A 14,426-nucleotide genomic window follows, 5' to 3' on the forward strand; every position below is an offset into this window, starting at 1 on the left:
GAATGCTTTTCACACTCTACTCGATCTCTTCTCTTCTCCTTGCAACTGCATCATAATATAATAGAATATAATACACACACTGCATTGTATTGTATTGTACTGTACTGCACGCACTACGAATTTCAGATTATACTTCCACCTCGTATAACATACCTTCCTTTCTCAAGCTTTTCCCCAGCCCATAAAACAAACAGTAGTAACTAATAAACTATTTGATGTAGATGTAGATGTAGGTAGGTGGTATAGAAAATTTGTTGAAGTTGGGTCTGTGATGGCCCAACTCTATAATATTATCGGTATAAGTTGACTCTTCCTACTGTCAATTAAGAAAGTAATAATTTTTTGGGCGCCACGTGTCGAGAGATGTGCTGACGCTGCTCTGCTTCGGTGCTCACTGGCCAAGTATTTCTTTCTCCATCCTTTGCCTTATTTACCCACTTGCCATATCACACCGCAAAGCAAATCTAGCGAACAGGGGCGTTTCCGTACTTGCACCCTCCGCCCTTACCATATGAGAGACCGATATTCCACGTGTCATGCTCTCCACCCTCCCTTCCCCGACGCCACTGGGATTTTTCTTCCCGGCTTTTGAAATCCCCGAAAATAAAGACTTGGCGGAGAGCTTCCGATTATCCTCTCTGTCTCTGGAGAGCGAGCGAGGCTTTCTAGAGAGAGAAACAGCCAGGGAGGGAAGAAATGGTGTAATTAGGGTAAGTTATAGCCTGGTCGAATCGCAATCGCCGGCGGCAATCCAACAATGGCGATTGGCTCCCTTCTCTCCAACCGCTATTTTGGTTCCTCCCTCGGTTCAGGTATGAATAGACAATGGACTCTTCTACAGTTCCGGCTATTAAATTTGTGTGAGCACACGGCTGCATAGATATGTATGTATAATGTATGGACCGTGTATGTATGTATTAGCTCGGTCTTCTAACCTCTGTGTGCTTCCCGCATTCACGTTATTAATGGCTTGTTCGTTTCGAATTTATTTATTGGTGCATGTTTGTTTTTCTGACATCCATTTAATTGGAGTTATGATTGGTATTGCTGTTGCAGTAATAATTTGGTTCTGAGCTGAATTTGTTCCTGGTGGCATGTTCCAACTTTAAAAAGTGTCACTTTAATGAAATGTTTTCAGTAATGCTGCGTATTTAGTTTGATTTCCACGAGGCAACCTACGAGCTGATCTACCAATCCATTTTGAACTGACCTGTACTAATTGAGTTTCATAATATGGTTTGACTCCGAGTGAAGATAATGCACCAGAAAAACACAAGGATATATGTGAAAAGCGAGTGTTGGTGAAACCCACAGTGCTTATTTGGGTGGGCTAGTAACCAAGTGGTGTTTTCAAATCAAATCTGAATCCCACAATCAGTATAGAAATCAAGCATCATACTCAAATCAAAGTACTTTTAGTAGAATTACCCGATAAACTCATGATTAATTGCATTTCGTGTCCTGTGCTTGCATATTTATTTCACCTCTGTCATGTTTGATCCACTAGTTCAGGAGAAATCTCTACTCCAATTGTAAATGCATTGAACCCCAATGATGAAAAAACCTTTGAAAGAGTTGTGCAGATCCAAGTGATATGTGAAATGGTCTGTTAGAGCATGTAACTCAAGCGAGCTGTGCAGATATGTCCAACCACCTCAAATCTAAATAAATGGTCTATTTATATTTGCTTTGATAAGGGAACAAGACCATCATATCTGAAGGGTGCATTGGAGGTTTGATGGCCCAACAGTTCCCACCGGTTTAGTGTAGTCTGTTGGAAAACAAGGCTGCACCGCATGGGCACAAAGGCAAGAGGGAGTGTACTGGGGTTTGGCCAAATTCTTTTGGACATTTTGATGCATCGTGATGCCTAGAATCAGGTACCGATCTTAAATATTAAGGCTAGATCAATCTAGGAAAGGCTATTGCCATAAGAGAGTATAAAGTTTTGAAACACAAATTAATTTTGTTAATGCCATATTGCTCCTAAATGAAGTTTACAGCCATGCGATTTTAATACTATGTTACACCTTAATGAAGGTTATGATATTTATACAATACATCAACTTTGATAATAACAACAGAAGAAAAGAAAAATAAGAAGAGTGAAAGAGAATGGTCGGTGGATATCTTGTACCAAAAGAATTAACTCTAACTTCTATATCAAGTTATGACCAAAATAGAAGTTGTGACAAACAACAAATCCCCTTATTTTGAGGACTAAAAGGTGTAATTCAGCCAAATTTGGCTTGAATTTGGATTTGAATGATGGAACTTAAAGTATGATAAAAATAGGTTTTATTTAATCAATTCAAAACTCATTGAGTATAGTTAGGATATTTAACTTATTTGGTTCTCTATCAATAGAGCCGCATATTAGATTACCATAAAGGCAGCACGGTGCAAAATTAGAGTGCATTTGAGCATAAAATCCGTGTCTCTTATTTTGATCCTGTGTAGTTGTGTTACAGAAATTAGTTCTATTCGTCTGGCTTCTTAATACAACCCTTTAAAGTTTAAACGGATTCAGAACAGTTTAGGTGAGAATTTGGTTTTGTCCTTGACCCCAGTTTCAACACTGATTGGCCTTCCATTGATCCCATTACATCAGGTTCAAGAGCTCCTGGGCTACTCACTGACCCAACTTTTTGCAGCCACATTGTAGTTTGTTTTCTCAAGATGACTTGTAGATCAACACCAGAGACTTCTTAGGCAAAACCAACTATGACTATGTATATCTTTCACTCCTTGGTTGAGTTAAGAATACTTGAAAATAGAAGTGCAATGTCCAATGTTACATAGTTTTGACTTCAAGAAGAATTATAACGTGAGAAATCAGTGCATTGTAAAAGTGGTATACCTGAAGTTGGGAATTGCCATATTTCCTGATACTGGCCAATTGCATTGATTGAAACAGAAACCCACAGCATTTAATTACTAACCTGACTCATGATAATAGTGAGAGCTAAGCACTTAGAGTGATGGGGGTAATCGTTTGCCATTAATTGTAGGAAAAAAAAGGAGAAAGAAAGACAATGAACTTCCAAAATTTGGACATGATTTGTTTGCATGCCAACAGATCACTGAAGCTAAGCAGTATCGGCCCAAATTTTTTTTGTCTGAGTTATCCAACACCCCTTTCATGTCTGATCATATGTTACACTCAGAGTGAAGAGAGAAATAAAGGCAGATGGGATGCATGAGTCTTGCCCGCTGGAGTGAACAGGCAAACAAACCAAAGGGATTCGCACCAACACAAGTAGAATAAGGTGCACAACAAACAGTTATAATGGGAAATAAATGGTGAGAATCCTACCATGACCTCTTTGATTAAAGTTATTGAGTTATCAAATAAAGGGCGTGACAACATATATGAAGCTACCAGTACATGCAGATAATTTGTTGTTTTAGATAATAGAAGATGGTTAGATAATATATCTTTTAAATTCTTGGGGCTTATTTACTTGCATTTCAGATACCAAAAAAAAAGGGGAAAAAAACACAAGGAGTTTATGCAGTCCTATCTCCCTTCTGTATATTCTTGGGGCTCTTTACTTGGATAGTTTTTTAACATGATCTGATTCTTGCAGTGGTATCCATGTATGCTCATGCATATTTACTTTTGTGTATGTCACGATATTTTGTTTTTGGTGGTGGTGGTGTTTGTTGGGGGGGGGGGGGGGGGGGGGGTTGTGAGAATTCCACTGACAATTCTAGTACGCACTTTAGTATGTGCACAATTGCACTGCCAACTTTGTGATAATCGGTGATCAGGAAACTATTTTGCTACTGGAGAATCTCTGGAATTCATGATGATTTAAAAAATAATTAAGCTGTTTGGCCAGTAATCATCAAGATATCTGATACAGTAGGCATAACTTTTTAATGCCATTTTGCAAAATGGGTGAGTTCTTTCAGAATGTTTAGGAGTTCATGGTATAGTGTTTTCCCAGTCAAGTTTTTGGTTTGTCACTCATGATTCTCCTATATTAAATATCATTTTCATGCCTGCCCTAGCATTCTCATATGACAACTTACTTGTGTTATGGCAGGAAAAGTATTTCAAAATGAACAACTGAGGGCACAATACCAAGTAGAGTGGTCAGGCGTTGCTGGTCAACAGTATGTTCATACAAACATGTTTAGTGAAAGTTTGTGTGTTCGTATGGAAAGCCGGCCTTTACTTAGATACTCATATAATCCAGATCTTAGTCTGATTGGTTCTTCAAACTGTCGATCTCTGAAATTAAACGCAATATCCAACAATGAAGGGAAGCATGATCTTTTGATGCCCCAGCAACCTCACAAAAGGTTCCAGCAAAATTATATTGGCCAAAGAGTTGCAGGAAGATGTGCATGCTGTCTTACTTCAGCTCCCTCTTGCTGCAAATGGGTTCTACCAAGAAAGCTGGACAGGCTTGGGATAAGTAACCGGAAACAACAATTGTCAAAGCATCTAAAGATACATATGACCCGTGCTGACTATAAATCTGAAGAGTATGACATTACTGGAGCAAATCTGGACTCATTTGTGTCCCCAGAGGGGCCAAGTGATGTTTTAATGGAAGGCATGGAGCAAATAAAACCTTGGTGGAAGCAGTTCCCTAAGCGCTGGGTGATTGTGTTGCTCTGTTTTGCTTCATTTCTGTTATGTAACATGGACCGAGTGAGTTAGATCCTAGTTTTCTGTCTAATGCATTATGTCTGAGGTGCAAAGTTTTCTAATTAATATGGTTGATCATGTAGCTATGTAATATTTATTGCTATTTTTTAGGTCATGCTGTGAATATTGCTATGTAATATATTTCTTTTGTTGCTGTAAAATATGTCTTCTCCAAGTAGTTGCAAGGCACTTATACTATATGCACAATTTATCAAGATGAGATCATATATTAACATGCTAACCAATCTAAAATTTTCATTCTAGGTGAACATGAGCATTGCAATACTTCCAATGTCCAAGCAGTTTAACTGGAACAGTGCAACTGTTGGTCTCATTCAGTCCTCTTTCTTCTGGGGCTATCTGCTCACTCAGGTACTTGAATGTTGGCAGTTTTCTGGATAGTACCAAAGGAAGTCCATGACTAATGTTAAGTCCCTGATAAACTTGTTTAAATATCTACACCATTCGCATATTATGATTCTAAGAGAGTTGATTTCTTTACTTGACTCTGAAGTGCCAACTTTTGCTGATCTTGAATTTCATTTATGTCTAATCAACCTTGTTGCTTTAAATCTTCTAATTGTAATCCTGATGCATGTAGAACACTCATACAAATATTTATGTCACCCGGACCAAGTTCTTTTTATTGCCAATTTTGGGGTTATTCTTTATCCTTTTACCAACGAACATTTTCTTTTCTTTTCTTTTTGTTAACACCTATTGTGAATCTGTATCTCTGCGACATTCATTATCTAAGCCGGTGGTCTAAACTGGAACCAGTATTCCTTTGCTACCGCATGCTGCCTCCGCCCGTACATGATACATCCCTTGAATAGAGATGGAGAGCAGAGGTTTTTAGGTTTTTTCATGTTGTCAAATAGTTGAACAATGAAAATGGTGAGTATTTGATCAAATTGATCGGTCATGTAGGAACAAGGTTCAAGTCTGAGTGGTCTGTTTGGATGCCTCAGCTGCATACATCACTGCACTTCCACTTGATACCCATTGTAATTTTTTACTAATTGGATTTTGTTTGTGTTTGTCTGGAAATAGATTCTTGGAGGTATCTGGGCAGATAAAATTGGCGGGAAAGTAGTGCTGGGTTTTGGAGTAGTCTGGTGGTCAATTGCAACAGTTTTGACACCTATTGCTGCCAGAGTTGGGCTTCCTTTCTTACTTATCATGCGTGCCTTTATGGGGATTGGTGAGGTAGGCCTCTTGCTATGATCATCTGTGGGGCTTCTGTGGCTTACTGGACTTGATAGTTTTTACCTTCATCAATGTTCTTTGGGCCTTGAAATGATATTTCCAAAAGTCCATTTTGAATCTGGTCCACCATTTTAGAGTTTTAAAGTGATGGTATGGTCATAAAATGAATACAAAATTGGACTTTCTTTCCTTGTGAAGTGGGGTATCAAGCATATGAAGCAACAATTGTTGGGATGAGATGTAGTATCTTTGAATGTTGATTGCATCTCTCTCTATTTCCTGGTGTGGGATGCTCTCATGATGGCTAAAGCTATGATATTTTGTATATTCCATTTGAATATAAATGATATGCAGAGTTATATGTTTTATTACGTGCCAGTTTCATCAGAGTTCTAGATACAGGATTCCTTTTTCCCAGCTTTTTATGATTTAGTATTTTTTTCTCATCAGGGTGTGGCTATGCCTGCCATGAATAATATACTTTCTAAGTGGATTCCTGTCTCAGAGAGAAGCAGATCACTTGCTCTTGTATACAGCGGCATGTATCTTGGTTCTGTTACAGGGTTGGGTTTGTCTCCCATTTTAATCCACAATTTTGGCTGGCCGTCTGTATTTTATTCATTCGGCTCCCTGGGTAGCATCTGGTTTGCATTATGGCTGACTAAAGTAAGTATTTCCTCTTTTAGTAACATTTGAATTAATCAATGTCACACACTGTTCCCTTCACCCTTGCGTACACGTGTCCACTAGATCTAAGAAGCATTTTTATTTGGGATATATGCAACATCGGTACCCAAATTAGACATTGGGATTCTCTTATCTTTTTGATATTTGAAGAGAAAGAAAGATCATTTTTCGTGGTAAGAAAAATTTTCAATCTCTCATATAGGCAGGAGATTGAAATCTTTCCAACTAATAAAGTACATTACTGAGTAATGATATCATCTCATGTTAGAATATTACATATCATGTATGCCCATACATGGCTGTTTGCTTTCTTCAAGGCGATAGATGTCAACCTATATGACGTATTGCCTTCCTGTAGTTTGATTCATTTCTAAAATGCTCCAAATACCCCTTGATTACCCAATCCAGGTCAATGTCTAGAACAGCATCTCTGACCAAGGTTCTAGTGCCATGCCAACTGTGACCATATAAAAAGTGTATAGCAAATGTAATTTCCCGAATTAACCAACCCCTTGGACTCCAATAGAAAGCACTGATGAATTTCTAAAACAGAATGACTTGGTTAAAAAAAATTTAACAGATAGAGAAAATCTGGCATTTTGCTTTTTGTGGTTCTCATTAGCTGTGTTGTTATAATGAATTAAAATTCAAGTAATTGAAATTTATGAATTTTCATTTTCCAAAGTTTCAAGTTCATAGTATTTTCAAGCAATGAATTCATGTTCTAAGGCTTTGTAAAATGACTTTATTCATGACCATGGGCATGTATCTTGTACTCATGCATTTAGATTTGTAGACTTTAAACCTAGATCTAGAACATGTCTTTTCATTATCCCAATTTTAAGTACTATGTTTATTTGGTTTTCTGAATTCATTTTCTCGGTAGATGTATTTTACTGAACTTATGTAGATACATTTATTTTAACTTTTAAATTCATGTATCTTGTATTAATTCTAAGAAGACCATTGGCTTTTGCCTTACTTTCTAGATCCTACATTGAAAAGAGTATGGATTCCGTGTTCCTTCATGTCATGTCTCTGTAAAATGACATGCCTATGCAACAACAGCAAGCATTAATCTCATTAGGTGGGTCTGCTGTATAGATTATAGCTCGCCAATCATATCTATCCAAGAAAAATGTGTTTATAGTGGTCTGAAAGTTAACATTCTTATCCTATACATGATTGAGATTATCAAGTTTTGTTTATACTCCCTGATTTTTTGGTTGCTATATTCTTCAATTGAGAGGATGGATTCATAATTATGGTATCAACCTCTGATATGCATACAAATATAAATAATCGATACAAGTAGCATTCCAGAGGTCTTTCTATAGAAATCATATCTAAAAATCTTGACTCTGAGTTCTTCTAGGCATATAGCTCACCCAAAGAAGATCCAGAGCTTAGTGAAGAAGAGAAAAGGCTCATCTTGGACAACAGCAGTGCGAAGGAACCTGTAAATGTCATACCTTGGAAACTAATTTTATCAAAAGCACCTGTTTGGGCTCTCATCATCTCCCATTTCTGCCATAATTGGGGAACCTTCATTCTTCTCACCTGGATGCCTACTTATTATAATCAGGTATGTGAAACATTTAAAATGTGCAAGGATGGATATAATTTTTTCTGGGTCCATATTTCTTACCTAGATAATCATATCAAACATGATGCTTTCACATATTGTAGTGTTTCTGTTGTTCACATTAGTGTACATTTGTAAAGATGGTTATTTATTGACTTATGGATTTAATTCAACATTAAAAAAGGGTGTGAATGTTAGATGTGAATAGTAGAGAATTACCTGTAAAAAAAAGTATTATTGAGGTTTTCTATCCAGAAACTTGTATTTCTTTGATTCTTTGATGTGAACAAACGTTCAGTTCTGCATGTCATTTTCTGCTCTGCATTACATGAAGGCCAAGCATGGATGACAGGTTAAAGGTGCAGAAATGGAATTCAGAAACATCAAGATGCAGCACCATAAAAACACAATAAAATAATATAAATTCTTGTATATATACATAATAACAATGAATATTTTTAAATTTGTATGTTATAGATATATTTATATTACATTGCATGAAAATGGTAAGATGTATTTACATATTTTGTTGAAGGCAAAGTCAGCAAAAAATAGTTAAAAAGAATTGAGAAACCATTAGTTTCTATTTCCATCCTCGATATGAAATTTTCACTTCATCTCTTTGCCAACTTCACAAAATAACTTGGTGAACTTAAAAATAACTTGCTGGTAAACACAACCTTTTAATGCTGGATTCAAAATCATCAAAATAACTTGGTGAACTACAGTAGTAGTGAGTGGTGCTAAATCATTGGTCTAGGCAGCTGTAATTGTCATTACAGTATGATTTGCCATTTTGCTGGTAGTTAAGCATGAAAAAACAAAACCAAATTGTCCTTGCGTCATGATGTTCTAGATGCAGTTTGCTAAAATTTTCAGCATGCAACTGTAACTATCACATGCCTTATTTAAAGAAGGTAAATTGCTGGTGCATGCAAAAGCTATTGGCGCACAAATTAACAGTTATGGTTAATGAGTGACCTAACAAATAACCTAGTCTGTTATTGTTATGGTGTTTTCCTCAGGTGTTGAAGTTCAACCTCACTGAATCTGGACTTTTATGTGTATTGCCATGGTTAACCATGGCTATATTTGCCAATATAGGAGGATGGATTGCCGACACACTTGTGAGCAGAGGCCTCTCCATAACAACAGTTCGCAAGGCAATGATTAATAATGTTTTCTTTTTTTGTATATATACCATGAAATGTCCTTATAGAATCTGCACTTTGCTGAATTGAAAGTCTGTAGCAGTAGAGTAACCATTCCATTTGATGTGGTTTTGAGGTAAAATGGGCAGTGTAGAAATACTTGGCACCATTAACTTCCCTCACTGAGACTAATTCTCTCCTTAAATTTTAATATGGCAGATAATGCAATCAATAGGGTTTTTGGGCCCCGCATTTTTCCTTACACAGCTGAGCTCTGTAAGGACTCCTGCTTTAGCAGTGCTATGCATGGCGTGCAGTCAGGTTTGTCCAATAGATTTTTGTCAAGTCTTCCAAGCATTATGAGTAGCTGTTCTTCAGCAGATCTGTCATGCATATCTTTTACATAGTTTGAGTGTACATTTACATGAATAGATGTTTCTTGCAGCAGAAAAAAAATTATTGTTTCTGAAAATGAGACAAGAGAACTATATGCTGAACATATAGGCAGTAATTTTTATAGACGCTGTCATATTGGATTGTGTAGAGATTGTTAGCTGAAACCATTTAGTTTGTATTGGGTTTATTTTGAGAGGTTTTAACATAATGCTAAAGCAATTATATTTCTATTCGTCTCTGGTTGGCATGCATTTCCTTACGAGGTCTCTTAATGTTAATGTTAGGTATCAATTTGATATCTCTTGATGTTGTATAAAACAAACAGGATCAAAATCAGAAGCACAGATTTAACATGATTTGACAGTGTGCCTACATCATTGACGAACAAGAAGCAGAAATTCACCATGTGAATAATGGGATACCAAAGTGATAACTATTTCGTCCTCAACCTAAAACCTCAACACACTCGATCTCACAAATCTCACTGAGATTCTATGATGCTCGCCACTTTGCATCGTAGTTAATGTCTAGCCGCCATCTGATAATCATGTATGGTACTCTATTTATAGAGAGAACAAGATAGGTCAAAAATCCAAAACTTGCCTAGTTTTGGATTGGATATACAAATCATATCTCTATCATACTTCGGGTTGGGTTATCCAAATTTGAATTCAAGGCAATCTCAACAGTTAAATTGCAGCAGGTATTATGGTGAACCCATTTTAACCCCCCAGTTTTTTTCATATATTTACAATGGACACTCCTAACCTACAGAAATTGATTAAATCTTGCTATTGCTCCACCACTGAATAGTAGCTTTATCTAGAAATCTTTACACATCTTGATTCCCTTCTTTTCTTTTTTAGCTAATCTGATTGCTAGAAGATCTCTTTATGGTATACAGTTTTCTTGCAGAAATTTATAATAATAATGCTTCCAATAAAAGTCATTCAAGTATATATAACTGTGTACTACATTTTTTTGTGTGGGGTAGAAAGGGAAGGGGTTAGCAATGTGATGATGATATCAAGGGGACATCGGGAGAGGAAGAACTGCATTAAACAGAAAAAGGAAGTTGAAAAGTTCAAAGGTTGCCAATTTCTGGTTCACATCACAGGCAACACCAGCTACTTGGCTAGGATTAGGAAGCTGCATAGGTATAATACTGATGATCAGAATTATCTACAACATAGGAGAAGCTACTGTTTCTCAAGTAAAGGAAAGGCTGTCACAGCTTGGAACTGTAGTAGGAAATTATACTTTTATGGCTCCTACCACTTGCCAGCATCAGGTTTTGCCAAAACAAAATCCAATCTAGAGCATTGGTACATTGCTTTGGTAATGGCTGCCTCGTTCAGTGTAGTCTAGTGTTTTGACTGTATTTCATACAAGTGTTATTTTGCTGTTAAAATGACTACAATAGCTCCACAACAATATACAAGTCGTGCATGGAAAGGACTGGTACTAAAACGAGTCATCAGCATGCAAGGTTTTCTTTCCTCAAAATTCCAGCTCTCTTTGGCTAAAATTTTTGAGAGTACGTACGCTATTTTCTTTGCAGGGATCAGATGCGTTTTCACAGTCTGGCCTTTACTCCAACCACCAAGATATTGGGCCTCGTTATGCTGTGAGTTAACTATCTCTATCCTTTAACCCACATAATATTCAATAGTGTGCAGCAAAACTTAAAAAAATAAGCAATATTGCTGATTTCTTGGAAGTGTTACTTTACTGGTGGGAAGTTTTGTCGTTATTAGTAGTGGTTATTGTAATTACATATTTTCATTGCCTTTCATAAGTTATTTTTCTGTTATATCTTAGCCTTTTGCATTTATCAACTCGTGTCTTCCTTTTGGCAAGAAATTTAGTAAAGCCCTCTGAAGCAAAAAAAAAAAAAAGTTTTAGAAAATGAACTTAATCGTACTCTCAACCACAGGGAGTACTGTTGGGACTATCTAACACAGCAGGAGTGCTTGCTGGTGTCTTTGGTACAGCTGCAACTGGCTATATTCTGCAAAAAGGTGCATCTAGCCTCCCAACGTTATCCTCTCATGGGATCTCTTTCTTATGTCTCAAATGTCAATTTAATTTGTTCACGCTATTTGTGGATGGTAACTTTAAACAATTTGCATATGGAACTAATTATTTCTCTCTCTCTCTCTCTCTCTCTGTTTTTATGTCTTTATACGTATATATATATATATATCTGCAGGCACTTGGGATGATGTTTTTAAGGTAGCTGTTGCATTGTATATTATTGGCACATTAGTCTGGAACATCTTTTCAACGGGAGAGAAGATTCTAGACTAAGTTTAATCAAGAAAGAAAGGGAGGAGAGATGCAGCCTACATAGCCAGAAGAGATGATATATACATACAGTTAAAAAGCATGCATGGGATGGGAAGAATGTTGAGAACCCGCGTGGCATGTTGCCGCTTTCATACTTCTCTTACTAAATTGTGAGGCCCTTAATCTCCAGCTCCTGACAATTTTGTGAGTTGGCGCCAGAAACCTTTTTTAAGGGCTGTCACTCTTGTGTTTTTAATTCTAAATTTATAAAAAAATAAAAATAAAAATCGGTAACTTACACCTCCCTAACGTTTTCCTTTGCCCATAGAGTTAAAAGAGTGCATTACATTCGTGTCATAGGAAACACTTCACATATTTATATCATCAACCCCAAGTATATATTAGATGGGAATGGGACTCTTTTTAAGTATATGGTAATTGTTCCTGCTTTTATGAAGATGCTCAGGGCATTAGATTAATGTTATTTTGGTTGAAGTACTTCACCAAAATATATGATTGCTGTTAGGGAAGTGATACTTTTTAAATTTATCACATTATATTTATAGATATATATAAGATAAAAAAAAATAAAAATACGATAAGAAACAACAGTTGTGGACGACTGCTGCTTTGAAGATTTTGTATTAAAATTTAAGGGAGCAAATAAAAAAAAACCTCTTTAATGCTGATAGGAATTTTTTGAGAAATTGAGGAAAAAATAACTTTTTAAGAATAAAAAAAAAACCCTCAGGGATTGCCATAGAAAAAAGAACCCAAGATTTCTTCCATATTTGAATTGGTGGCAACAGTTACTGCCAGCAATAGCTACTTTCATTTTTTAATTTTAAGTACTTGACAAAATTTTTAACAATTAACTAAATTGTAAAATAATTAAAAATTTAATGATTATTATAATACAAATTAAAGTATAAAAACTATTTTATTACAAAAAATATAAAGTTTTAAAAACTATTAGTATTACTTACCCATAGAAGCAGGTCAAGTTGCCCAACTTTCTCTTAAAGAAAACAAACATATGTTTATTGTTATAATGACCAAAGCACAATCCAAGTTAAAAGAGAGAGACCCAAACAAAACTCAAACAAACTCCCCCTTCGTGTTACACCAAACTCCTCAATTAACCACAAGTATTAGGAGTAACCTCAAAGCTTACTGTTATAAAAAAAAAAAGATGTTTAATGACATTGTGACGTCACATCATCATAATTTAAAATTTTAAAATCTATTTAATTCATAATACATGACAATTAGTAAAAGTAGGATCTTTTTTAAATTTATCAAATATCGTCATGAATGATAATTGCAGCATAAATGTATATGATGAAAATATTCAAGTAGGGATTCTGTTATGAGATCATACAGGGTTTCGTTTTAAAAGAATTGGGAGAAAATATAAAGGGTAACTTTAGCATTCAGAGAAAGCTGGGTAGGTTGACAGAATAACTGAACATGTAAATATCCTCGCCCAAATTATATTCTCTTTCGTGGATATGCATGAAATTAATTGCACAATCTTCTAGCTCTGCATCTAATTTCTGCTTTTGCACTATAAATTGTGTGCCCCATTTTTATAGGCAGATTCAAACAAAGATTTTCAGTGGATAAATTGCACACTTTAACTATAACAACTTGGTCATTATTTTAATTTTTATTACTATAACCTCTAAACTTTAAATTTTTATTAAAATTTAATTTTTCTTTTACTTTTTCTTCAAATTCTATTCACTAAAACTATCACATAAATAAAAATGCATGTTCCCATGAAAAAACGAACACAAGGAGCATTATTAGTTGGGCAAAGATAACACACACCACTTTAGTTTTCATATATGCCAAATCACAAATAAAAAGAATGCATTTCAAGCCAGATGACACAGGACGGGACAATACTGAGGACTTGTCACAAAGAAATCAAAGTCATAAACTTTCATGGCTTTTCAATCCATCACATGTTTCATTAGTATTATTAGTATGGCACGAGACTTGAAATTACAAATTATAAGGGGGGGAAAAAACACTGGAATCGTTATTCCCACAAAATTAGTGTTAGCCACACACAATTTTTTGTGTAATAACTAGACGACGGGTGGAGTGTGATTAACAAATTATTTAGTGGGAATAACAGCACTCGACGGAAACTAACTAGAGAAATTGATGCGGGACAGCACTGATTTATAGAAAATTTGGGAAGAAAGATAAGGCATCTGGAAAAGGAGAAAAGGTAGGATATGCAAGAAGATATATATATATATATATATATATTTATAGCACCAGCAAAGGTGATGCAAAAACAGAGAAGAAAACAGAAGAGAAGAAAGAAAATAAGAAGAGAGAAGGAAGAAAGAAGAGCGATGATGTCCAGATGATTGGGACTCACAAAGATAACCCAAAAAAAAAAATAATAATAATAAAACCCACCCTCTTT

General features: G+C 35.8%; 1 protein-coding gene across 1 annotated transcript; it reads left to right on the plus strand.

Annotated features, from left to right (window-relative positions):
- Nucleotides 1-500: 500 nt before the first annotated feature.
- On the plus strand, nucleotides 501-12,289 carry LOC127802555 (ascorbate transporter, chloroplastic). The gene is made up of 11 exons (XM_052338410.1): nucleotides 501-812; nucleotides 4,053-4,666; nucleotides 4,928-5,035; nucleotides 5,717-5,872; nucleotides 6,323-6,538; nucleotides 7,935-8,144; nucleotides 9,170-9,307; nucleotides 9,515-9,616; nucleotides 11,253-11,318; nucleotides 11,628-11,712; nucleotides 11,904-12,289. The coding sequence occupies exons 1-11, from the start codon at nucleotides 758-760 to the stop codon at nucleotides 11,999-12,001; spliced, it is 1,848 nt and encodes a 615-aa protein (XP_052194370.1). The 5' UTR covers nucleotides 501-757; the 3' UTR covers nucleotides 12,002-12,289.
- The last annotated feature ends 2,137 nt before the right edge of the window (nucleotides 12,290-14,426 follow it).

The sequence above is a fragment of the Diospyros lotus genome, chromosome 5 (genome assembly GCF_014633365.1).
Source record: "Diospyros lotus cultivar Yz01 chromosome 5, ASM1463336v1, whole genome shotgun sequence".
In the NCBI taxonomy this organism is placed as follows: domain Eukaryota; kingdom Viridiplantae; phylum Streptophyta; class Magnoliopsida; order Ericales; family Ebenaceae; genus Diospyros; species Diospyros lotus.

What these genes read in the sequence shown, in the direction of transcription:
- LOC127802555 (XM_052338410.1), top strand. Translation starts at nt 758, where the DNA reads ATGGCGATTGGCTCCCTTCTCTCCAACCGCTATTTTGGTTCCTCCCTC. An exon ending in CCTTTATGGGGATTGGTGAG is followed by an intron (nt 5,873 to 6,322) that starts GTAGGCCTCTTG and finishes TTTTCTCATCAG; the next exon opens with GGTGTGGCTATGCCTGCCAT. An exon ending in TTGCATTATGGCTGACTAAA is followed by an intron (nt 6,539 to 7,934) that starts GTAAGTATTTCC and finishes GAGTTCTTCTAG; the next exon opens with GCATATAGCTCACCCAAAGA.